Source organism: Schistocerca cancellata, chromosome 12 (assembly GCF_023864275.1).
Source record: "Schistocerca cancellata isolate TAMUIC-IGC-003103 chromosome 12, iqSchCanc2.1, whole genome shotgun sequence".
NCBI lineage: Eukaryota > Metazoa > Arthropoda > Insecta > Orthoptera > Acrididae > Schistocerca > Schistocerca cancellata.
Window position 1 is genome coordinate 129,964,405 of NC_064637.1, and position 25,709 is coordinate 129,990,113.

The 25,709-nt window shown below is 40.7% G+C and overlaps 1 protein-coding gene across 1 annotated transcript in view; it reads right to left on the minus strand.

Annotated features, from left to right (window-relative positions):
- LOC126109866 (pre-mRNA-processing factor 40 homolog B) overlaps window positions 1–25,709 on the minus strand; it is a 176,646-nt gene that overhangs the window by 107,067 nt on the left and 43,870 nt on the right. The window contains exon 2 of the mRNA XM_049914932.1: window positions 23,495–23,810. Within this exon, the coding sequence (XP_049770889.1) occupies window positions 23,495–23,810 (316 nt within the window). The remainder of the gene's footprint in view (window positions 1–23,494; window positions 23,811–25,709) is intronic.

Below are 25,709 nucleotides of genomic sequence, written 5' to 3' on the forward strand. Positions count from 1 at the left end.
AGTGGGCAAACAAGTGTACTGTAACCCACTTCCTTTGTTTTCGGATTGCATTTCCTTAGGACTCTTCCAATGAATCTCCGTCTGGCATCTGCTTTACCGATGATCAACTTTATATGATCATTCCATTTTAAATCACTCCTACTGCCTACTCCCAGATAATTTATGGAATGAACTGCTTCCAGTTGCTGACTTGTTATATTGTAGCTAAATGATAAAGGATCTTTCTTTGTATGTATTCTTGTGCAATTTCCCACCCTTGGGAGGTTCTGCTTGGAATACGAGTGTTCACCTTCTCTGGTCTGACAGAGCTGATGGGAAGACTGGAGAAGCATACAGCATAACTGTGCTTAATTTTTCATATGAAAGCAGATGTTTAAAGCTATCAAGCTCATGCTGAGTGGCCACCATCCTGACTGAGAAATAGATGATAGAAGATTAAAACAAATACATGAGAAGAGTGTTTTATGTTAATATTTTAATATTGAATATTTGTTAATACTGTTCTTGGGAATGAATTGTGACAGTGAGTACAACAGACGAGTGTACGTTATGCTATAGTAACGTCACAGCTTATACACCCTGAAGAAAATGTACGAGACTATTTTTGGAAAGGAGACTCAACTGTATTATTGGCAGAAATACTGTATTTTATTATAAATAACTACCAAACAATCAGAAATAACATCACTGACATAAGAAACATTAATTTGCTTTTATTTTCTCCAGCTTCCCTTATGAACATGTATATCACCATGTTAATAAATTTAGTTTATCGTGTGGATTCTGAAAAAAAAGAAAACACTCACATCAAGTAACACCTGATGGATTAAAATTTTGGTAGCTTTAAAACAAAGCCATCAGAGAGAGATTTGAATCTTGTTACTGAAAAGTTTAACTGTTTAATTGATGCTATACTGGAAAAAGCGAAAAGGAAGGAATATTACGGTTTAATGTCACTACAGACAGAGCACGACTGGGGAGGAAATTGGATGTCCTTAAACAATTTAGGGAAGCCGTGGAAAACCTCCTGAGTTCAAGTCCAGGATGTTAACCACTGCATGACCTGGTTTGGTACTAGGTCAAGTCCAATCCAACATTACTCAAGAACTTGGCATTGAGAAGGCACAGAATTTGATGGAACTGAATTTTGGGAAATTTTCCATATGCATTAAATATGCAGAAGTATAAGAAACTATAGGTGAAGTTTAAACACACTGTAAACTGTATTCTATAGAAGTATGTGCTGAGTACACGGATTAGGAACGAAAAGACCACTGTGGTTTAATACCAAAATTCAGAAAATGCTGAGGAAGCAAAGAGCATTGCACTCTCGGTTAAAAGAGAATGCACAAATGATTACAGCCATAATTTAGCAGAGATTTGTGTGTCTGTGAAAATATCGATGAGTGAAGCATACACTGAGGTGATAAAAGTCACGAGATAGAAGATGACAGAAGTATCGCATACACAAGGTGTAAAAGGGCAGTGCATTGGCAGACCCATAATTTGTACTCAGGTGATCTATGTGAAAAGATATCCAATGAGATTATGGCCGCTCTACTGGAGTTAACAGACTCTGAACACAGAATGGTAGTTGTAGCTAGATGAATGGCATATTCTGTTTCAGAAATTGTCAGGGAATTCAATATTCCGAGATCCACAGTGTCAAGAGTGTGTCGAGTATGCCAAATTTCAGGCATTACCTCTCACAGCGGATGCTCTTCATCTAACGACCTACAGCAACAGTGTTAGCTTAGAGTTGTCAGTGGTAACAGACAAGCAACACAGCACGAAATAAAAGCAGACATCAATGTGGGATGTACGACAAACGTGTCAACTAGGGCAGTGCATTGAAATTTGATGTAAATAGGCTATGAAAGCAGACAACCAAAGCTAGTGCCTTTGCTAACAGCACAACATTGCCGCAGCACCTCTCCTGGGCTCATGGCAAATATAAGCTGGATCCTAGATGATTGGAAAATAGTAGACTGGTCAGATGAGTCCCAATTTCAGTTGATAATAGCTGATGGTAGGATTTCAATATGGCACACACACCACGAATCCATGGACACAGGCTGCCAACAAGTCACTGTGCAAGCTGACAGTGGCTCGATAATGGTGTGGCCTGTCTTTAGAGGGAATGGTCCGGGTCACTGAGTGGAAATGTTTGGCTGCTTGGAGTCTATTTGCAGCCATTCATGGACTTCATATACCCAAACAATGATGGAATTTTTTCAGATGGCAGTGTGCGCCATGCCACCAGGCCACAATTGTCCAAGGCTGGTTTGAGAAACATTCTGGCCAGCCAGATCACCTGACACAAATCCCAACAAACATTTGTTACACATAATCAAGAGGTCAGTTCGTGGAAAAAACCCTACACTGGCAACATTTTTTGCAATTATGGCTATAGAGACAAGGTGACTCCATATTTCTGCTCAGGACATCCAATGACCTGTTGAGCGTATGCCACATTGAGCTGCTGCCAGCCAAGAGAAGGTCCTACACGAAATTAGAAGAAATCCCACAGTTTTTGTTGTCACTTCAGTACGCAGCTACCACCATCGTACCTTAGCAAAAAATCTTGCCAAGAAGCTGAGGAAATTCTGGTACTATGTATAACAGCGAAGCAGGTCGAAGGCTTCTGTCCACTCACTCATTGACCATTCTGGAGTGGCAACAGGGATAGGAAAAGAAATCGTTCACACAGGAGAATCATCCAAATGTACCACTGTTCCACCATTACATTGACTCCGGTATGGAGGAATAGTAACAAGCATCCATGGAGTAGAGTAACAACTGTAACATTTTAAAACAAATAAGTTGCCAGGTCTGGATGGAATCCCAGTTCAGTTTGACAAAGAGTACTCTCTGGCAGTGGTTCCTTTCGTAGTTGCCCAACACACAATCCCAAGCAGCTGGAAAAAAAGTGCAGGTGGTTCCTGTATATAAGAAGGGTAAAATAACAGACCCGCAAAATTACACACCGATGTCCTTAGTATTTGTTTGCTGCAGTTTTCTTGAACATACTCTCAGTTTGAATATAATAAATGTTCTTGAGACAGAAAAGCTTTTGATCACAAATCAGAGTGGATTTGGAAAGTATCACCCGTGTGAAACTGAGCTTGCCCTTTTCTCACAGGTAGGTTCCATATTTCTAGATTTTTGAAGAGCATTTAATACAGTGCTCCACTGCACACTGTTAACGAAGGTACAAGCATATGGAACAGGTTTCCAGATACGGGGGTAGCTCGAAGACTGCTCAAATAATAGAACCCAGCATGCTGCCCTCAATGGCCAGTGTTCATCAGAGACAGGGCATCGTCAGGGACGAGTGATAGGGTCGCTATTATTTTCTATATACATAAATGATCTGTAGTACAGGGTGGGCAACAACCGGTGGTTGTTTGCTCACGATGCTGTGGTGTAAGGGAGGTGTCGCCGTTGAATGAATGTAGGAAGTCACATGACGACTTGGACAAAATTTCTAGATGGTGCGATGAATGGCTGCTAGTACTAAAAGTAGAAAATTTTAAGTTAATGCAGATTAAACGGGGAAGAAACCGTAATGTTTGGATACAGCATTAGTAGTGCACTACTTGATACAAATAAATTGAACATCTAGGTGAAGCATTGCAAAGTGATATGAAATGGAACGAGCTTGGAAGGATTGTAGTAGGGAAGGCAAATGGTAGACTTCAGTTTATTTGGAACGTGTTAGGAAAGCATCTGTAAAATAAACCGCATGTAAAATATCAGTGCAGTCCATTCTTGAGTACTGCTCAAGTGTTTGGGATCCCATCAGGTTGGATTAAAGGAAGGCACTGAAGCAATTCAGAGGTGGGCTGCTAGGTTTGTTACAAGCAAATTTGAACAACACACAAGTATTAAGAAGGTGCTTTGGAAACTCAAATGGGAATCCTCAGGAGCGGGGGTTGGGAAGGTGATGTTCTTTTTGCAGAACACTATTGAGAAAATTTAGAGTCCGACATTTGAAGATTCTTCTGCCGCAAACATAGATTTTGCTTAGAGACCACACACATAAGGTAAGAGAAATTAACACTTGTGCAGAGGCATATAGACAGCCGTTTCTCCCTCGCTCTATTTACAAGTGGAACAGGAAGGGAAATGACTTGTATGGAACAATGTCCCCTCTATCAATGACTGTATAGCGACTTGCCGAGTACGTACACAATGTAGATGTGACCAAGTGTGTGGTAAGATAACTTTACTGCCTAAATCAGTATCAACAGACACTGGCAAAAATGTGCAAGTAGCCCACGAAATATTTTCGTGAGGTAGTAAGAACTTATACACTTAGAAAATTCATGTTAGGCAATTACTTTTTGTTTATCTGCAGGTAAATGTTTACATCCTCTGTACACACTAAAATTTCTTCACCGACAAAGAACAGAGTGGCAGACCATCTCATAGAGAAGAACTGGGAATCACAGGATAATTGGAGGCCCTGTTGCTCGAAGACTGGTGCATCACATTGAAACTGAAGTGGGAAAAGTGAAAATCAGTCACAAATCTGTTTCCAGTACCTCAAACAACATTTTGAACACAACAAATGTTATTTTTTGCCAGCCTGCACAACTGTTCACACCCTCCAACCTCTACCAAACTGTCGGTGCAGCAGATATACTGCAGCTGTGTTCAGCCAATTCAGGTGACTTCTGTAGCTGCCTAATCACTGCAGACAAGTGCTGGGCATATCACTATGATCCCAAAACAAAGGAGCAAAGTGGGGGGGGGGGGGGGGTTGGCTGCCAGAGCATGATAAACTGCCACATGATCAGACTCCCAAAGTCTTCTGACAAGTTTATGTGAAGCTGACAAGGTGATGTGTAGTGCGAAGATGTCTGAGGTAGTGTTTTTGCTCCATGACAATACCCCACTTATGTTTGTACAGGACAATCACACATGCTGAATCATTAGGCTATCAACTTATAAAAATTTCAAATTACACCTCTGGTGTCAGCAATGCCTTTCAGAACAACACAAAAGCAATTCAAATCGATCACACGCAGTCTGCTCGCATCGCCTACACACATCAGACCACTGCGGGACAGCTCCGAGTGCTGCAAGAGCTGGGCTACACGACTCAGCTGAAAGGCATTGAGGCACTGTTTACTGCGTAATCAGTGGAGGAGGACAGCTGGTCAGTCAGAAGTGGACAGAGGGGCCACGTGGTTAAATCTCCCCCCCCCTCCCTCCCCCCAGTTCTTCATACAAGGTTTACACACTTTTTAACTGCACAATCACCATCGACAACATTTAGGCCACACACATCAAGAGTTACAAAACACACACACACACACAAAGAACGAAGTTTTGCTATTAGACGCTGCAGCTTCATTCTGACAAATGTCACTGGCTGCTTATGCCTTATGAAGTTCTACATCTACATTCTTACTCTACAAAGTGCTCATATATGGTGTCACGACAACATACACAGACTTTGGAGGTGAAAATCATCTGCTAAACACAAATGCAGAAGAAAAATCAAGCTTATCGTCAGGAGTAAGACAAATAACACACTTTGAAAATGGGGAAGGAATATATAGCGGAGTTAATCAAGAAAAGAAACACCAAGACAATACCATTAAACGGGAACAGGAAGTGTAAGAAAATGAGCTGAGTTATGCAGTACCATGAGAAGAAGCTGACTCAACACAGAAAGAGGTAAGCTGAAACATGCCATCTCGAGGAAAGCTAAATCATTACTCTGCAATTCACACTTGAATGGTTGGCAGAAAGTTCATACAACAACTTTCAGAATGAAACTTCCTGGCAGATTAAAACTGTGTGCCCGACCGAGACTCGAACTCGGGACCTTTGCCTTTCGCGAGCAAGTGCTCTACCATCTGAGCTACCGAAGCACGACTCACGCCCGGTCCTCACAGCCTTACTTCTGCCAGTATCTCGTCTCCTACCTTCCAAATTTTACAGAAGCTCTCCTGCGAACCTTGCAGAACTAGCACTCCTGAAAGAAAGGATACTGTGGAGACATGGCTTAGCCACAGCCTGGGGGATGTTTCCAGAATGAGATTTTCACTCTGCAGCGGAGTGTGCGCTGATATGAAACTTCCCGGCAGATTAAAACTGTGTGCTAGTTCTGCAAGGTTCGCAGGAGAGCTTCTGTAAAGTTTGGAAGGTAGGAGACGAGATACTGGCAGAAGTAAGGCTGTGAGGACCGGGCGTGAGTCGTGCTTCGGTAGCTCAGATGGTAGAGCACTTGCCCGCGAAAGGCAAAGGTCCCGAGTTCGAGTTGGTCGGGCACACAGTTTTAATCTGCCAGGAAGTTTCATATCAGCGCACACTCCGCTGCAGAGTGAAAATCTCATTCTGGGAACTTTCAGAATATTTCTCAATGGTTCTATTCTTGAATAGCTCATGGGAAAAATGAACACCCAGATGTTTCCATGTGGGCTCTGCTTTCTCTTATTTTACAAGCATGGTCATTTCTCCTTAAATACTAGGCAGAAATCAACAATACACACTCCAAGGAAGAAAAGGCATTTATCGATATAGTAGATGGATGTACTCCTGAGGGGGTATCATGTCAAATTCTGTCCAATTGGTGCATTAGATCATCAAACGCTTGCTGGTCAAGGTCGGGTTTGACTTGAATGAAAACAAACAGTAGAAACTCTCAACATGTGCAAACAGGCATTATCTTGCTGAACTATAAATCCATGACTTGCCATGACGAACATTAGGCATAGAATATTGCCCACGTACTGAACAGTAAAAGTGCTGTGGATGACAATTAAAGGGGTCTTGCTATGAAAAGACCTGGTACCCCAGACCACCGCCCCTGATTGTTGGGCTGTATGACGGGTGACAGTTGATATTCCACTGCTGTCTGGGACACCTTCAGAGACGTTCTCAGCCTGGAATATCCATGACTGGAATAAAATTGTCTTCAGTGATGAGTCTCACTTTGAATTGACCCCAATGACCAGCAAAGGCACGTCTGGAGTCACACCGGATAGAGCCAGGACTCGAATCTGACTGTTGCACACCATATGGACCAACAATCAGAGTGACAATCTGGGGTGCCATTTCTTTTCATAGCAGGATCCCTTTGGTTGTTGTCTGTGGCACCTTTACCGCACAGCAGTACATGACCATATTCTACACCCAGTTTTCTTGCCCTTTGCAGCCAGCCATCTCAGGCCTATATATCAACAAGAAAATGCCCACTTGCACACCATGGGAGTTTCTAATGCAAGTCTTTGTGCTTGCCAAACCTTACACTGGCTAGCAAGGGTGCTGGATCTCTCCCTGACTGAGAACTGTTGGAGCATCATGGGCAGGGCCCTCCACAAGCTTGGGATTCTGATGATCTAAGGTGCTAATTGGACAGAATTTGGCACGATATTCCTCAGGAGGACATCCAACAACTCTATCCATCAATGTCAAGCCAAATAACTGCTCACATTAGCGGTACAGGTGGACCAATGGGTTGCTGAATCGCTCAATTTGTGAAGCTCCCTCCTGAATACAACATCCAGTTTTTATGAAACTGTAACCATTTGTTTGTATGTACATATACATCATATGAGCTGATTTCCTACCCATTAGGATGATTCCTTCATGGTGCACTGCCTTTTTTTTAAAATTGTATTTTGGCATTCTGAAGAGAAAGATGGGGACTGAAATTTCATGAAAAGATCCTGCCATGCCAATTCATTTATGATATTTGTGACTCTCTCCCTTCTCTCTCCCCCATTTCGCAATAAAACAAAATGAGCTGCTTTTCTTTGAATTTTTTTCTTTATCCTCCTTTAATTCCACCCGGTAAGGGTCCCAAACCACAAAAAATGGACATTGTATCAAGTGAGGATGCAAAGTGGAGGGAGGGAGCAGTGGCATGGGTGCCAATGCCCTGACCCCTCCCCCCCCCCCCCCCCCCTCCTTCACACACACACACACACACACACACACACACATTTCAGTAAAATCTTTTTATACTTTTGCAAACATTAATCTCTAAATTTTTCAGCTGAGCTATGGAAAATAAAGTAGCACAAAATGTAAGTTCCAAAAATAGCAATAAATTTCACAAAATTTCAAGCTTCATTTTACTGCTTTCCAGTGCCTGCCCACTTAAGCAGATTTGCTGCCTGATCAGATGCAGGAAACATTGCACCTAGGAAAAAGACAACCGTTCACAGGATGACTCTTTTGTAAGGACACAGGTAGAGCCGGTACACAACGGAAAGTTGAGTACAGTGAAAAGAGTGGGAAATACCTTCCACTAACAAAAAAATAATGCAAATGCTGACTTTAATGAACTTAGGTGGAAAAGTCTAAAATAAACAGCATATCCAACTGACATAGTCCTATCCCACTGACACAGTCATAGTCCACAGACTGTGCTCATAATCTTCATACTAATTGAAATATTATATGCATTCTCACTAAATTATCCAGATCCTGGGGCGGGGGTGAGAGGGGGGGCTACAACAACTACAAAACTATTCTAATGGTATACGTGATCTAAGAGACATGTTAAATACCCTCATACTTCAAGAAGAGTGTAATAATTCCTATGGGAAAGAAGGTACGTTCTCACAGGTGTGACTTATTACAAAATAAGTTTAATGACTCATAGCTCCAAAATGTTAACACAAGTTATTCATAGGAGAATGGAGTGACTGATAGAAATTGCCTTAGACAAAGACTGATGTGCAAGACAATACTAACTTGTCTTTGAAGACCATCACTCACTTATAGTGTTTGTGGATTTTGACAAAACACTTTTGACACACATTGAATTTCTGTGGTTATCACAGAAAAAATACTGGGAGTGAATCATTATTTACATTACACAGAAAATAGACTACAATTCTAAGAATCATGGATACGAAATTCATCATGTCCTGTGGATCCTATCAAGAATGAGAACCTTCAGGGATGTGTCACGAGTTAAGCTATCTGTATTACTACGTACCTATCCTGGGAATGTGGTAACAGTTACAAGCTGCCTCTCTAATTTCATATTCAGTATTTTGTATGATTATTGACCAAATTAAAAAATTTAAAATTCTATCATAATCTATTCATTAAGAGCTATAATCTTATGTTAAAAGCTTAACACAATGAGAGAAAAATGAAAACCCAGCCAGAGTTGCTAACCTCAATTTTTTTTTATTCACCCGATGACTAGTTTCGGGCCAGGATCCAGTTTCATATAATCTTAAAATAATCATAAATGTTACGTTGATTTGAAAATCAACCCCCGGCCTGAAACTAGTCAACAAGTGAATAAAAAAAAAGTGAAATTTACAACTTTGGCTGTTTTTTCATTGTATTGATTAACAGAAGCTGCTGAGCTTCAATTATTACGGCATGCTGGAAGTGTTTTGGCAATAAGATAAGTATATCAATTAGAAACTGTATGTACATATATCTTGAGGCAGATTAACTGATGGCACACAAAGATCCAGACAGTATTAATCCAGCATCTGACAATGAGAGCAGCCGGCAACTTCCAACAATCTTTATGCATAATTTCAAACCTTTAGTAGACTTTCTTGCTGACATGCTACAAAATAACGAAAGAAAAAAAGCTGATCACTTACTATATTTTCACTGTTCGTGCCACTTGGGGACTGGAAAAAAGCACAGATGACTCCTGTAAATAAAAAGGGTAAACAAACGGACCCACAGAATTACAGACCAATATCCTTAATGTTGGTTTGCTGTGAAACTTGAACATATTCTGAGTTCGAATATGATAAATGTCCTAGAGACCAAAGAACTTACATCCACTCGTCAGCAAGGTTTTGAAAGCATAAACTGTGCGAAACTCAGCGCGCCCTTTTCTCATATGATATACTGTGGTCTATGGATTAGAGGTGACAGGCAGATTCCATATTTTGATACTTCCAAAAAGCATTTGACACAGTGCCACACAAGCAAACTGTTATAAAAAGTACGAGCATAAGGAACAGGTTCCCAGATATGATAGTGACTCGAAGATTTCTTAAGTAAGAGAACCCAGTATATTGTCCTCTATGGAGAGTGTTAACGGTATCGCCCAGAGTGCCCCAGGGAAGTGTGATAGGACTGCAGTTATTCTCTATATACATAAATGATATGGTGGACAGGATGGGCAGCAGTCTGTGTTTATTTGCTGATGATGCTGTGGAGTACACAAAGATGCAGGACTATACATGATAATTTAATACAAAATTTCTAGTCAGTGTGATGAATGGCAACCAGAGCTGAATGTAGAAAAGTTTAAGTTAATATGGAAGAGTTGGAAAAACAAACCCGTAATGTTTATATACAGCACTGATAGTGTCCTGCTAGATACAGTCACATCATTTGAATATTTGGGTGTAACATTGCAAAGTGATATGAAATGAAACGAGCATGTGAGGATTGTGGTAGGGAAGGTGAATGGTGAACTTTGCCTTATTGGGAGAATTACAAGAAAGTGTGGTTCATCTGTAAAGGAGACCACTTATAATATACTAGTGCAACCTGTTCTTGAGTACTGCTAGCGTGTTTGGGATCTGCACCAGGTCAGATAAAAGCAATTCAGTGGCAGACTGTTACATTTGATACCAGTAGGTTCGAACAACAGTCAAAGTATTATGGAGATACTTAAGGAACTCAAAGGGGAGTCCCTGGAGGGAAGGCAATGTTCTTTTCAAAGAACACTATCAAGAAAATTTAAAGTAGTAACATTCGAAACTGACTTCAGGACCATTCTACTGCACCAATATACAATTCGCATAAGGACCACAAAGATAAGATATGAGAAATTAGGGCTCATACAGAGGCCTATAGACAGTCATTTTTCCCTCACTCTATTTGCGAGACCAAGTCCTCTCCACTATGCATTGTATGATGGCATGTGGGGTACATATGTAGATGTAGCAATGAATGAAAAACTTTTGCTTAAAATTGGGTGCAAATTATCCAGACTATATTCATCCAGTGCTTACATGGGGTCTTGATTGTTTACACAATTATGGGTTTACTAGTACACTAATGAATGACAAGCAAACTGTAGAAACTTAATCCATATACTGTATTAACATTAAACTACTACTATACTGCATATTGCTAACAGTATTCACAATTGTGCCAACACAATTTAATCAGGTTCATTAGAAAGAAAGATGATACTCTGGAAACAGCTGCCGACTCTTCAGCAACACTAGATAGTTACCTCATATTGCTACTTAATATTACTTAATTACACAGGTATTTACCAAAGAAAAGTTACTTGTATTACTAAACACTGAGCCCTGGTCACAATCCATTACTATTTGTAATGCAGCTTTAAAACCAAGACTGACACTTGAGATACAGCTACCAGAACATCAATCCTCAAATTTAGGTATTCAAAGGATTTGTAGGAAGAGTGGGTAAAGAGGTATATTTCTAATTTTCTTTTGAATTAACTGTGATTCTCAATTTTTTGCTTTATGTTAAATACCTTTGCACCAGAGTACATTAATTTGCACGCTAAACAAGGAAGGAAGAAAGCTTTGGGTATATGTCACATTGGCAACAAGGTCATTAGAGATGGAGCACAAGCTCAGGATGTTTCTAGGGCAGAGAAGGAAATTGTCCCTTTCAAAGGAACCATCCTGGCATTTGCCTGAAGTGATTTAGAGAAATTACAGGATGATTGCATGCGGAGATTTGAACTGTCATTATCCTGAATGAGAGTCCACTGCACTAACCAGTGTCACCTCATTTGGTCCTAGACAAGAAAGTAAAGTCTGCATGAAAACTAATTTTTTCCTCAGTATTTGATAATGGAGTGAAACAAGATTCCAGTCTATTCCCCATGTTGTTAGACCCGCACACAGAGCAAGCAGTAAAGATAAGTAAGGAAAAATAATTGATGTTCATGAGAAGAAATAGAGACATTAAGAATGAATGTTCACTCAGTAATGTAGTGTGCACCAATTTGAAAGCTCCTGGCAGATAACAATAGTGCGCCAGACTGGGACTCAAATCTGGTACTTTTTCCTTTTGTGGGCAAGTGCTCTACCGAATGAGGTATCCGGGCATTGAGAGAGGTACTGGTGGAAATAAAGCATCAAGGGTGGGGTGTGACTCAGGCTCGTATAGCTCAGAAGGTGGAGCACTTGCCCGCAAAAGGCAAAGTTACCAGGTTTGTGTGCCAGTCCAGCACAGTTTTAAGACTTGGAAGATCAGTTTAAGGCAATCGGTAGTGTCTTACCCCTTCAACTGCTGTGGACACATTAATTCTTCATGCTCTGAAGCTTCCCAGGTGCTGTGGATGCATTTAAACATGGTCCTTGGTTTTACTACAGCAAATGGAATTCAAATTTTATTGTTATTGTATCATATTATTGCTTTTTGTGACAATGAAGATAGATTTCAAAAGAAATTGTTATATGCATGTGGTGTCTGTTCTTTTGGGAGAATTATGGCTCAATACACAAAGAAATTAATGACATGCAGCTGCTAGTTGACAATGATTTACATCAATGGGGAAAGTTGAAAATTTGTGCCAGACCGGGATTCAAAGCCAGGCTTCTCCCTCAATAGGCAGATGTTCTGATCGCTAAGCCATATGGACACAGTGGTCATCATAACTGCACAGATGTCCTCTAGCACGCCCCCGTCAGACACAAATTCTAAACTTAGCCAGGCACTATTGATGCAGTGCTCCTTGCCCATTATCCTGATTACTTACAGCATCTTGCCAGTTGCCATAAGAGTTCAAGCCTTGTATGCATCTACACGGAAAACATCCTGGCCATCTTCACGTTAAAATTAATATATTCCAGGTATTTGTGCACCACCAGTTACGCAGCTTATAGATAATCATACGATTTCAAACTGTTATATCAAACTGTTATACTTGTCTTATTGTGTTAAGTTTTAAACAGAGGTTTATACTTCTTAATGGTTAGAGTGTGATAGCATTTTAAATTTTTAAATTCAATTAATAACTACACTAAATACTGAAAGTAAAATTTGTTTCCCCAGGAAGCCGTTAGAAATGCAACCTGCAACTGTTACCAGGTTCCGGCAACAGTCAATCAGTAGTACAGATAGCTTAGCTCTTAACACATTCCCAAAGGTTTTCGTTCTTAACGGGATCTGCAGAATATGATGGTGATGAATTTTGTATCCTTGATTCTTAGAACTCTTATTTTCTGCACAATTTGGAAACAACATTTTGGTACCAGTATTTTATCCCTGATAATTTCAGAAATCCTAAGAGTGTCAAATATTTTTTGTCTAAATCTACAAATGATGTATTGACATGTTTATGCGTTCCGTTCTGCTGTTCCTCTCATTGCTGTGACAATTTTAAGTACACTGAGCCACAGGTACTTGCATGCTCTAGACATATTGACATGCAACGCCGAATTCCCACACAATTCTTCCAGAGATTTTCAGAGTTTCCACTGCACGGTTCAAGTGTGCATCTACATTTGGTGCTGTGGATCCTCACTGCAGATTTTGACTTTGCTATGCATATTTCTGTCGGTATTAACTTTGCATTCTTCTGTTCTACTTGAGAGCCTGGAGGTATTCACTAGGAGCCATAGTGAATATGGGGTCTCTGACGTCGGTAGCACTGACGAGTCTTCAACTGAATTCTTAAATAACAGTCCACAGACCTGCACATCATCTGGTGCAGCTCACTAGTTTGATGTTTCTACAAGAGGTGCAGTCAGCAGATATTCAGAATCTGAAGAGTCAGAAAGTGACAGCGAACTACTACAGAATAAAGCACACTTCATTGACATCTTCGGTTCGAAGCAAACCAATTTTCAGCAATAAAAATATGTTTTGGATAAGTTAGCTTTAGGGCACAAATGTCAACTGGTTAATCACTCAAGCATTCTATCATTTTTCATGATATTCCTGCCAGACATTTTACAGGGAACAAAACTAACAATTTTCAGCATACACCAAGGCATGTACTCCAGAATCTCAGCATTTTCGACACTCAAAGTGGAAAGGTACTGAATTTGAAAAATATTATTGTTTTGTTGCTGTTGGTCTTCTCAAGGTTCAAGTTAAAAAGTTGAAAATAAGTGATTATTGATCCAGAGATATACTTTTAAAAACTCCAGTTTTCAGCAAAATTATGTCCCACGATCATTTTACTTTACTGTTGAGAATACTGCACTTTAACAAATTTGTGAGCACTGGAAGCAACAGTTTGTTTAAAATTGGGAATATTTGTGAAATGGTTCATATGGTGTTTTACAGTGCATATAGTCCACATCAGAAACTTTTCAATGACAGAAGTATCTTGTTGTTCAAAGATTGACTGTCTTTTAAACAATTTATTTCATCCAAGCAAAGTAGATTCAGAATAGAAGACTTGCTGTATCACAATCGTACTGGGTACATTTTAAATTTCACTGTATACAGAAGTGCAACTACAGAAATTGGGTTCCTCTATTAAAGGAAAAGTTGCAACACTTACGAGACCATATTTGGAACAGGGACATTATCTGTTTATTCATAACCGGTATTCCAGACCAGGTGTTTCTCTTTGGCTTCACAAACACGCAACAACAGCATGTGGCACTTTTCGTAGGAATATGCACAACATGCCAATACTGCAGACGAAATTGAAACAAGGAGAAACTAAGTTTAAGGCAACTGACAACATACTTGCTATCAAGTCCTGCAATAAATGAGATGTGTGGATGTTTCCACAGGTAACCCAACACAAACTGTTGAAACAGAGAACACCAAAAGAAATATTGCCGAAAAAATTACGAAACCCCAATGTACTGTCGATTACAATTCAAGTATGGGTGCAGTTGACCATTGTGATATGCTACTTAGCTCAGTAGGATCAAAGCGTAAGATTGTTAAATGGTGCAAGAAATATTTTTTTCACAGTCCGGATTTATGAATTTTAGATGTTCATGCTCTACGCACAAAAAATGGCACCTGCAGAGATTTACATGTCTCTAACCAGGGAAATTGTTAAAAATTATGCAACAGACCAGAGAAATGCAGGCAGAGGAATGCACTCTGGAAAAAATCCTCTCTGACTTACAGGGAGGCATTCTCCAAATGTTACTGTGAGTCAAAATTCAAAGAAAAGTATGTGAAAGTGGAGATGCATGGTTTACACAAAACAGAAAGCACACTGAGAAATCAGTTACCAATGGTATGTCAGTAAGGCAAAATCACTATAAACACTGAAGCAGTCATCCCATCCCCCAATCAGTTTGAAGATACTCATTTGATAAAGCACCGTGTCCTGCTTCTTCATGAACAAGTCTCTTACCGCCTGTGGCATGTCCTAATCCATGCTGGCCCCTTCAAGGCGTTTTTTAAGGGACCAAATGTCCCTTGGGGAGAGATCACGACTTTTGGGCAGGTATTCGAGTGTCTCCCACTTGAGATGGAATTACTTCTGTGTTACGAGATTTCCAATATGGGAACATGCATCATCATGAAGCAGCACCACACCACAGTGCAGTTTTCCTTAGATATTTCACTTTAATTCAGGACTGGCCAAATGCCACACACTGCGCAAACGTGTGGGAGTGCGGCACAAGTGCTCACATCTCAGTAAGCGGACAAAGCAGAACAGCAACATCTGTGACTAGACATGTATACTAAATGAGTGGTAATGGTGCCGCCTCCTCGTTTATGTGGCACCAGGACAATTGAAGACACCCAGTCTCGCTTTCCTCTGGCAACTGCAGTCTTACGTTGGACGCACTAAGAAATGGCGAGTATTGCAAAAAGCAAAGAACGGGAGAACTGTATTCTCAGCCATTTAAACATGACTGGGAACTGCAATTCTTCTTTACGGAAGTAGATAAAAACACTCAGTTTTTCCTGTGTCGCCGAATAGTAGGCAGCCACTTCAAGTTCATGACTGAAAGACATTACAACTCATTTCATAAAGATAAGTGTAATGTACTGAACAGTGAAGAACGACAAGCAAAATTAAGTGTGCTTAAGAAAATGAATGAGGCACGTCGACAGGTTTTTAATGTAAGTCATAATAATTGATACCCCCTTGTACTCTTCATTTCTTGAAACTTCCTGGTACATTAAAACTGTGTGCCGGACCGAGACTGAAACTCAGGACCTTTGTCTTTCGCAGGCAAGTGCTCTACCATATCAGCGCTGTGGAGTGAAAAATCTCATTCTGGAAACATCCCCCAGGCTCTGGTTAAGCCATGTCTCCGCAATATCCTTTCTTCCAGGAGTGCTAGTTCTGCAAAGTTTGCAGAAGAGCTTCTGTGAAGTTTGGAAGATAGGAGACGAGATACTGGCAGAATTGAGGCTGTGAGGGCGGTTCTTGAGTTGTGCTTGGGTAGCTCAGATGGTAGAGAGCACTTGCCTGCGAAAGGCAAAAGTCCCGAGTTTGAGTCTCGGTCCGGCACACAGCTTAATCTGCCAGGAAGTTTCATATCAATGCACATTCCGCTGTGGAGTGATATCTCATTCTTCATTTCTTGCGTTACATTCATATCTATTTTATTGTACAATGTACTGTTTTCAATTTTCCAGAACAACAATTGCAGTACATGTGCAATGCGAACAAATTTCAAAATTGCATTGCATTTAGAATAGCAAGATCCAGAAGCCCGTTATGTGAAGAGGAGTTTGTAGAAGACTATCTAACTGATGCTACAGAACTTTTATGTCACACAAATGTTAGCACGTTTCAAGAAATCGGCCTCTCCAAACAAACAGTGACACGACATATAAGTGTTATGGCTGGCGTTGGATGGAGCAACAGATCTTACAGATACAGGTCAGATAGTGATATAAATATGGAGTGTCGATAACACTCTGTGTGTAACAGAAGACGTTTCGGACTTAGTGACTTTGAAAGGTGCTACAACAGGTGTAGACTTACTCCAAGCTGCCGAGAAAGCGATTGATGGTGTCGGCATGGATCGGAATCTGCTAATGTCAGTGACCATGGATTGAGCACCTGCAATGTGAGGCCATCAGATAGGACTCGTAGCACTGATGAATAAAAAGTTAAGACCCACAAAAGATATGCTGTGTCAAATTCACCGCATTCTTCAGTGAAAGGTGCTTTGTGCAAAATCAGTAGTATTAGAAAATGTTATGCAAATTGTTGTTCGTGCTGTAAACTATCTGAAAACAAGTAGGCTTACGCATCGCCAGTTTCGGCAGTTCTTGGAGGAATTAGGATAGGAGTACGACGACATAACTTACTGTTCCAAAATATGTTGGCTCTCTCATAGTAAAACACTGAAAAGATTTTTTTATTTACATTTTACGTGAGAGGGGAAAGAGTAAACCAAAATTAGAAGCCCATTGCTGGATATCAGATCTCGCATTTCTCATGGATATTACGTCTCACATGAACAGCCTGAATGTCAGTTTAAAAAGTGAAAATAATTTAATTTCTGGCACAATGGAAAAAATAAATGCTTTTGGAAGGAAGCTTGGTCTTTGGGAGAGCCAACTATTGTCTGAAAACTGTGCACATTTCCCTACCCTTGGTCTGGTCCACCAAAGTGCTAGATTTCAAGAATACTTGTCAATAATTGTAAAAATTAAAGAGCAATCTGGAGAAAATTTTTTAGATGCTACGAGTATGTCTCCTATCATTCATTGTTTTGCATAGCCGTTTTTAGCATAAGATGGAGATGCTCCGAATCATCTACAGATGGAACTGATCGACCTGCAGTGCAAAACATGACTGAAGGGCAAGTTCTTTGCACTGAAGGCCAAGTTCTTTGCAGTACAAAGTACAAAAGAACTCGACAAAAACTTTCCACAGCAATAATTTCCATGCCAACATCATGAAACTGCGAGAGTCACATCCATGTTCGAATCTACTTATGCGTGTGAAGATTTTTCTCCATAGCAAATATGAATAAACCAAGGTTTCAATTGAGTATTAGTGACGAAAATCATCACAACGGCTTGTGTTCATCAATGGGTCATGCTTTTGTGCTCAACATTAATTTTATCATTTCTCATCACCAATTATAAAGATGTTTTGGAGTTCTTTCTTTTTCTAATTTAAAATTGTTATTTACTAACTGTGCCTCATCCTCCTCCATGTTACATGGAGGCACAGTTGTTATCTAAAAAATGCGGTATGGAATTGGTTGTTCAATATACCTACATGCTTAAAAATTATCCTCTAATTATTGAGTGACATGATTGATAGCCTTGCCACAAAGGGTATTTAGGTACCTAACATAGCTGTAAAACCGAGCCGGCATATTTACACACCATTTGTTTGTATGTTTTAGAACCTTGACGTTTGTTGATAGGATGATGGAATTACACTATACCTTCCCATGACTGCACTGCACACTGTGAAAAGAGCACAAGAGTGCCCCACCTACAGCACATCCCAGCTAGTGGGTAAAGGGTAAAGCAAAGCGGCGACATCTGTGCTTGGAGACATACATTAAATGAGCGGTGACGGCTTCGTTTACCTCGTTTACACGTCTGGTGAGTGTCCACGCACTGTGACCAGAAAATTGCACATGTGCAGCAACTCCGCAAGCATGCAGAATATCTGGCCACCACTGCCTTAATTGCACACCGTAATCAAAGAATAGGCACCGTCTTTCCAGCAGATGGCTGGCTTGAACTTCTTGGGACGAGGGGATGATGGATGACTCTACTGTGTTGTAGGCAGTTTCGATGCCAGTTCTCAGTGGTGGCACCAGCTTTTGTCACCAGCAAAATGTTGCCTCATACATATTCTTCATTCCCAGATGGAATGTCTACTGATGTTTGACCTTCAGCAGCCAAGAAAAGAGTAACAGCACATTGGTCCTGTTTGGACACATATGGTAATAACATCACCATAGTTCACATTTCCACATTAACTGCACACATGTCAGAAAGGCATGGGTGGCACACTAATCCCTCATCTACATGTCAGTGCTTATATACCTGCATCGAATTGTACTACGTAGCATCTATGCTGCAGCAACACCATCATATGGAAACTTTCTGAATGCCCCTTACACAATGGGGGTAAAAAGTATTCAAACAGTTCCAGGCTCGACCTGTTCAGATGAAGTAGTTTGCTGGGAAACAAACAAATCTGGTGTTTCAAAAGATACTGTATCTATACTATACATGATGTATAGTGCAGATAGGCACAACAAAAAGACTGTTAAGCGAGTAGATAATATTGTCATTACTACATCCTGGATTTTCCATTGTCTGACTATACATAATGTAATTGCACAGAATACACTGTGCCAGTAAAACAATAACTATATATCTTTGCCCACTCACAACGGAACTGCAATTATTGCCATGTAATGCAGACAATTATATTCAGACATCCTAATTCTTCAAAATGAAATTTACCTAGGGGCATAAAGCAGAACTGAAAATACATGCTGTGTGTCAAAACAAGTATTCAAATGCTTAAAGTTCTAGAGTTTGAAGCACCGTTCCACATGATGAAACACGCTGGCATCACACAGTAATGGTGTTCTACAACAGCTTTACTGTGTGTGCTGTATGAGTAAACAGCATTCATTTTGCTAGTTAAAGAAAAACTGTAAATATTCATCACTTTTCAATGTAACAAAATTATTCCAAAACGGCACAATTATGTTCAGGAATCTTTATTTCTGAACTGTGAAAATTGACAAAGGATGAAACAAGAATTGAAAATACATATTGAGTACTGTAAAAAGTATTCAGACAATTAAATTTCTTCACTCTGGATTGTCTCACCAAATGAAGTACACTGGCAAGAAACGGACTTGCAGTTTCAGATGATTCTGTATCTATTTTGTGCACACTGTAATTACACAGCATATGTTGTGCAGTTAAAACAAAATTTGTACAAATTCCTTGTCTTCTTACGATACGCCAAAATTATTCCCACTTAATACAGACAATTTTATTTGTGTATCACGATTTTTGGATGTAAATATTGCCTAGGGATGTGAAGGGGATTGAAAATGCATACTGCACTTTCTAAAAACTATTCACAATATGCTAAAAGATTCCGAAACTGAAGCACCTCTCCATATGAAGTAGTATGCTGGCAACAAATGGACTCAATACTTCATTTGCAGTAATACGCAGCCTATGTCACATAAGTTAATAAAAAATTATACATATTCATCTCTTTATGGTGTGATCCAATTATTTCAATGTAAGGAAAAAATTTTGTATTCGAAAACAACGATTCCTGACTTTGAAGTCTGTCTCAAAACAAGTAATTTTATTTATGTACTCTTGAGGTATTCGGATGCATCAAAAGTATGTTCCAGCACACATATCATTTTCCTCATGAATTGTTTGTGAATGACTTAATATTCAGCAAAACAAAACAATGGGAACATGTTAAGTTGCAGAGAGGCACAATTAAAAGACACTTATACAAGGCTTTTGCCACAGCCTTCATCAACAAAAAGAGACACACACACACACACACACACACACACACACGTGACTGGCACCTCCTGCAGCTTGGCCACAATGGATTCTGGCCGGAGTTGGTGGTCATGTGTGCATAAGGTGTGCTTGCTTGTTTGTATGAATGGTGTGTGTTTCTCTTTTGCTGATGAAGACTGCGGCTGAAATCTTTGTGTAAGTGTCGTAACTGTGCTGTCTGCAACTTAATATGTTTTCTTTATGATAAGTAGCAATCTATCTCTTCCTGTTTATAAGTTAGAATGCACCAAGAGCACTCAGCTCAAAAGTTATGGGCGGAAGAAGATTGGTAACAGCAAGAAAGGACAGAAATAACAGTTGTCAATTGTGTTGTAAGCATGTCGGATTACAAAAACTAAAACTAAATATGCTCTGGACGTATACTATATTAATTACGAAATGTTACACCTTTGAAATCAATAGCACATAAACAACAGTCAATAAACACAACTGCTCGGAGATAAAACTACATAAAAAATGTAAATATTCATTTGTTCAAAATGGTATATCTCCAAAAGTCCTTCACCAACTGCTTTGAAATTTTGACATAATGCTGCGTTTGAATACAGGCATGTTTTTATATGCCTCTTCGTGGGGGTTATTAAATAAATATGCAGTGTACATAATGCATATATCTACATACTATCTGGCACTCCCATAGATATGTAAGTGCCCAAGCGTATTTGAATGCCACAAATTTAAATGTATATTTGTTCAGAATCTTAAATCTCCAAAAGTTTTTCCATCAACTAATTTCAGTTTTTACACATTTCATTCGAATACATGTGCGTTTGTGTACCTATTTTTTTAATATACGAGGTCAGTCTAAAAAGTATCCAATCTTTGATTTTCACGGGCAAAATAGAGACTCAGTACACAGTAAAGGAAGAGGCCTTTAAGCGCATGCCTGAATTTTGTCCCTGCCTTCCAGTGCGTCAGTCGCTGCCTGTCGGTTGCTGAGTGAGGTGCTACACAACGTGTTCATCGGATTACAATTCTCTCAAGATGACTGAATGTGTTGACCAAAGATACTGCATTAAATTTTGTCAAAAACTTTTGTGATTCTCGAAGCCAAACAATTTGCAAGATTCAGCAGGCGTTTGGAGAAGATGCGATGGGTGTAACACAAATTAAGGAGTGGTTCAACAGATTCAAAAATGGCCGCACATCAGCAGAGAGTGACCAGCGTTGTGGCAGGCCCCAAACTGCTCGGGGTGTAGCTGTTGTTGAGAGGGTGCAAAATTTGGTGATGGCAGATCATCATTTGACCGTGTGGGAGATTGCCCAAGAGGTTGGAGTGAATAAAGATTCTTAACATGCAATTCTGCATGATGATTTGAACATGCAACGAGTGGTTGCGAAATTTGTGCCCAACTTCTTGTCGCCGGAACAAAAAGACCTCCGTTTTGATGCTGCACAGGACCTTCTGGACACCACCTACACTGATCCTGGGTTTCTGAACACTGTGATAACTGGAGATGAGTCTTGGGTGTACTGGTATGACCCAGAAACAAAAGACAGTCATTGCAATGGAAGCATCCCGAGTCTCCAAGGCCGAAGAAAGTTCAGCAGGTGCAAAGCAAAATCAAGGTCTGTCTTCTTTGAGATCCGTGGAACTGTGCATCACGAAAACACACCAGAAGGACAAACAGTGACAAAGGAGTACTATCAAGATGTTCTCCAGCAACTCCGTGACACAGTTCAGCGCAAAAGACCAGACATGTGGACAGTGAAAAACTGGCAACTGCATCACGACAATGCCCCTGCACATTCATCCCACTCGATCCAAAATTTCTTGCCCAAACATAGAATTACAGCCATTTGCAAACCTCCCTACACTCCAGACATGACTCCTTGTGACTTCCGGTTGCTTCTAAAATTGAAGATGCCGCTGAAAGGATCCCGTTTTGAGAGTAGAGAAGAGAGAATGTGGAACACGATGATGGAGATGAACACCATTCCAAAAGAAGACTTCCAGAGGTGTTCCCAGCAGTGGAAGAATCGGTGGGCTAAAAGTGTGCAAGCACAAGGGGCCTACTTTGAAGGGGATTGGGTCCCAACCCCGTCAGGTATTCGAAATTTTTATTTTCTGGCTAAAGGTTGGGTACTTTTTAGACAAGTCTCATATACGGGCGAAATATTGTTATGAAAAATCCCAATTTTTACATGTTAACTGAAATAAAAGTTTGGAGAGATATATTTCATTAGCAAACAGGAAAGTTGTACTACTTATGGCTTATCAGCTTACGATTAAAATACTGCTACAGTAACAATTTTCAATAACATTAAATAAGGCTCGAGGTCAGATGGAGGGTGGAAGAGGAGACAGGAGGAGAGAGAGACGACAGGGGGAGAAAATGGACAGAGAAAGGAGGATGAGGTGATGAGCAGAGAGAGAGAGAGAGAGAGAGAGAGAGAGAGAGAGAGATGTGCTTTCTCTTTTCTTTCTTTCCCATTTAAGCAGACTCAGCCACAGAAACGGGTGGCTGGGAGCAGCTAGTAGCAGAATAAGTAGTTTTTGTCTCCTGTTCGTCAAACTTCCTTCATCCAAGTTGTGTGAAGCAGACAGTAGCACAAAGTAAGGGACTGTCTTTATGGGTGATGTACAAAATGAACTCCACCTGCGACGAGGCAGCAACAGTGGCTGAGAAGGCCCTATAGAAATCCAAAAAGTGACGGTTAATGGTGCTCCGGTGAAGAACTCGATGACAGCAACACTAGAGAAAACCTTCTTCAGAACAGTGAAACTGTCCGCACAGAGGTGGCTTAGCCCATGCAGTGCCCGAAACACTACCGGGGACACCTTATCTACTGGCAGTCCTCACAATAAAGCCTCAGATAACATGAACAGAAGCAAAGGGTTAACATGCAAACACCTAACATCTGAAGAAATGAGAAGAAAAAGTTTTTACCTTCTACAATAATGTAACAACAGAGTTTTCTTTATGATACATTGCAACCTGTCATGCAGCTTTACAATGAACACTGCTAACTACCTTACAGTTACCATGAATTTTCAGAGTGCCTGTAACCTCCTCAAACACAAAAAATTTTAATAAGTAATTATCAACTGACTTACTTCCGGGAACTGCAGGCACCGGCAAGGAGGGAAGGACGGGCGGCACGCTGACCGGCGGTACCACAGTCGACGCCATCGTGGAGGGCGTAACCGGTGGCACTGCCCACAGTGGGGGCTGTCCCCCGTATACGGGCGGCATGGCCGGAGGTACAGAAGGCGGGGGTGGCAGCCTGACGTCGCCGTGGCCGGTCGCCGGAACCCCGGCCGCAGCTGCCAGCGGAGGCGGGAACGGACCTCGTGGCGCCATAGGCGGTCCAGTATAGCCCGGCGGTGGAGGTGGCGGATAGCCGGGAGGGAGGCCACCACTGTTCACGGCCTGCAAGAAAAAGTTGGAACGACCTCCTACACTGGCATCAAACATACAGACCTCCTCCTCCTCCTGTATCCAGATTGAGTGAGGTGGTGCAGTGGTTAACACATTGGACTCGCATTCGGGAGGACGACGGTTCAAACCCGCATCCAGCCATACTAAATTAGATTTTCCGTGATTTACCTAAATCACTTCAGGCAAATGCCAGGATGGTGCCTTTGAAAGCACAGGACCGACTTCCTTCCCCATCTTTTGCTATTCCGATGGGACCGATGACCAAGCTGTCTGGCACCTTCTCCCAAATCAACCAACCAACCAAATAGTCCCTGTATGCAGACATTCTGCCACAGAAGATGAATCTTGCCATGAAGCAGCAACAGAGTTAAAAAAACTTCCTTTAAATGCAATTGTTGACCATGACTAACGCGAATATCATTTGAGACTACAAATTATTGTAATCACTTGCTTATTATACCTTACACTATGCATTTCAAAGGAATATACTTCCATCATAAGGTGGATTAATGTCAATAAGGCACAGATGCATTGTATATGCAACTTTTGAATAGCATGGGACACTGAAAGACAAAATTTATTTTATTACAGAGCTCAATGTTAAGTGGCTAGTTTCATTTAATAGGTAGACAGTAATATAAACGAAAATAATATCAATGAGTGGTCACAGGCTGCTTTCTCAGTTTACTTGCATCAAATACACACTCATGTTCAGAAAAAAAGAACACCTTGAATGACTAAAGATATGATGTTAATTTTCACAGGGTATGTACATCAGTACGTTCTGCAGAAATGATTAGCAATTGAACCATGTCGGCCTGCAAGTTCAAGGTCAGCACTGATTTCAAGGTGCAACACCACCTATTGGTAAAATGTGCATGCAGTGCTGACCACCACAAATGATCTCTGGAACCAGATGAATGCAGCATGGATGGCTATACTACAAGACGCCATTTGCGGCTTATATGCTTCGATGCAACCACGAATGGAATAAGTTATCAGCACCCACGGCGGACCCTGTGCCTACTAGGCAACAGAACACATGCCGAACCAAGATGATTGAAATGCTAATCATTTCTGCAGAACAAAGTTATGTGCATGTCCTGTGAATATGAACATACTATCTCTAGTTGTTCAAGATGTTCCAATATTAGAGAAAGAAAGTTGTTACTCAGCATATAGCAGAGATGCTGAGTCACGACAGGCACAACAAGAAGATTCACACAATTATAGCTTTCGGCCATTAAGGCCTTCGTCACGCAAACGCAACTTTCACACACGTCTGCAGTCTCAGACAACTGAAACCACAATGCGAGCAGCAGCACCAGTGCCTGATGCGAGTGGCAACCAGGGGGGGAGGGGGGGTTAAGGGGGAGGCTGAGGTGGTGAGGGGGAGGGATAGTATGGTGGGGGTGGCAGACAGTGAAGTGCTGCAGGTTCTGTTTTTTTTTCTGACAATCAGCGTACTTTTTATAAATCGTGCTAAATCAGGATGAGATATGAAAAACTAACAAGTGCAAAGAATGTATTTTCAACAGTAATAATGCAGTCAACAGTGACATACTTTACACATATTTAGTAGCTTAGCACCCACTGCTTCACTTGTGTAGACTGTATGGTCTGCAGAGATGTGTCTTTTGTTGTTTTTCTTTAACCAAATTTTTGTGTTCACAAATTGCAACATTGTCTAAACTTTTAATGCTAATTAAGGCCATAGAAGAATGGTCTTTTCCAAGTGTACTTCTTACCAAAAAGCAATTCTGGTAGTTGGAATCTGAGATCTTTGTTAAGCCTGCCTTTTTAGTTCTTGTGGTGATATTTGCATAAAAACTTTCATCTCCAACACAATTCTTTAGAAGTCAAACACCAATTTTCATAGAAACGTTTCGT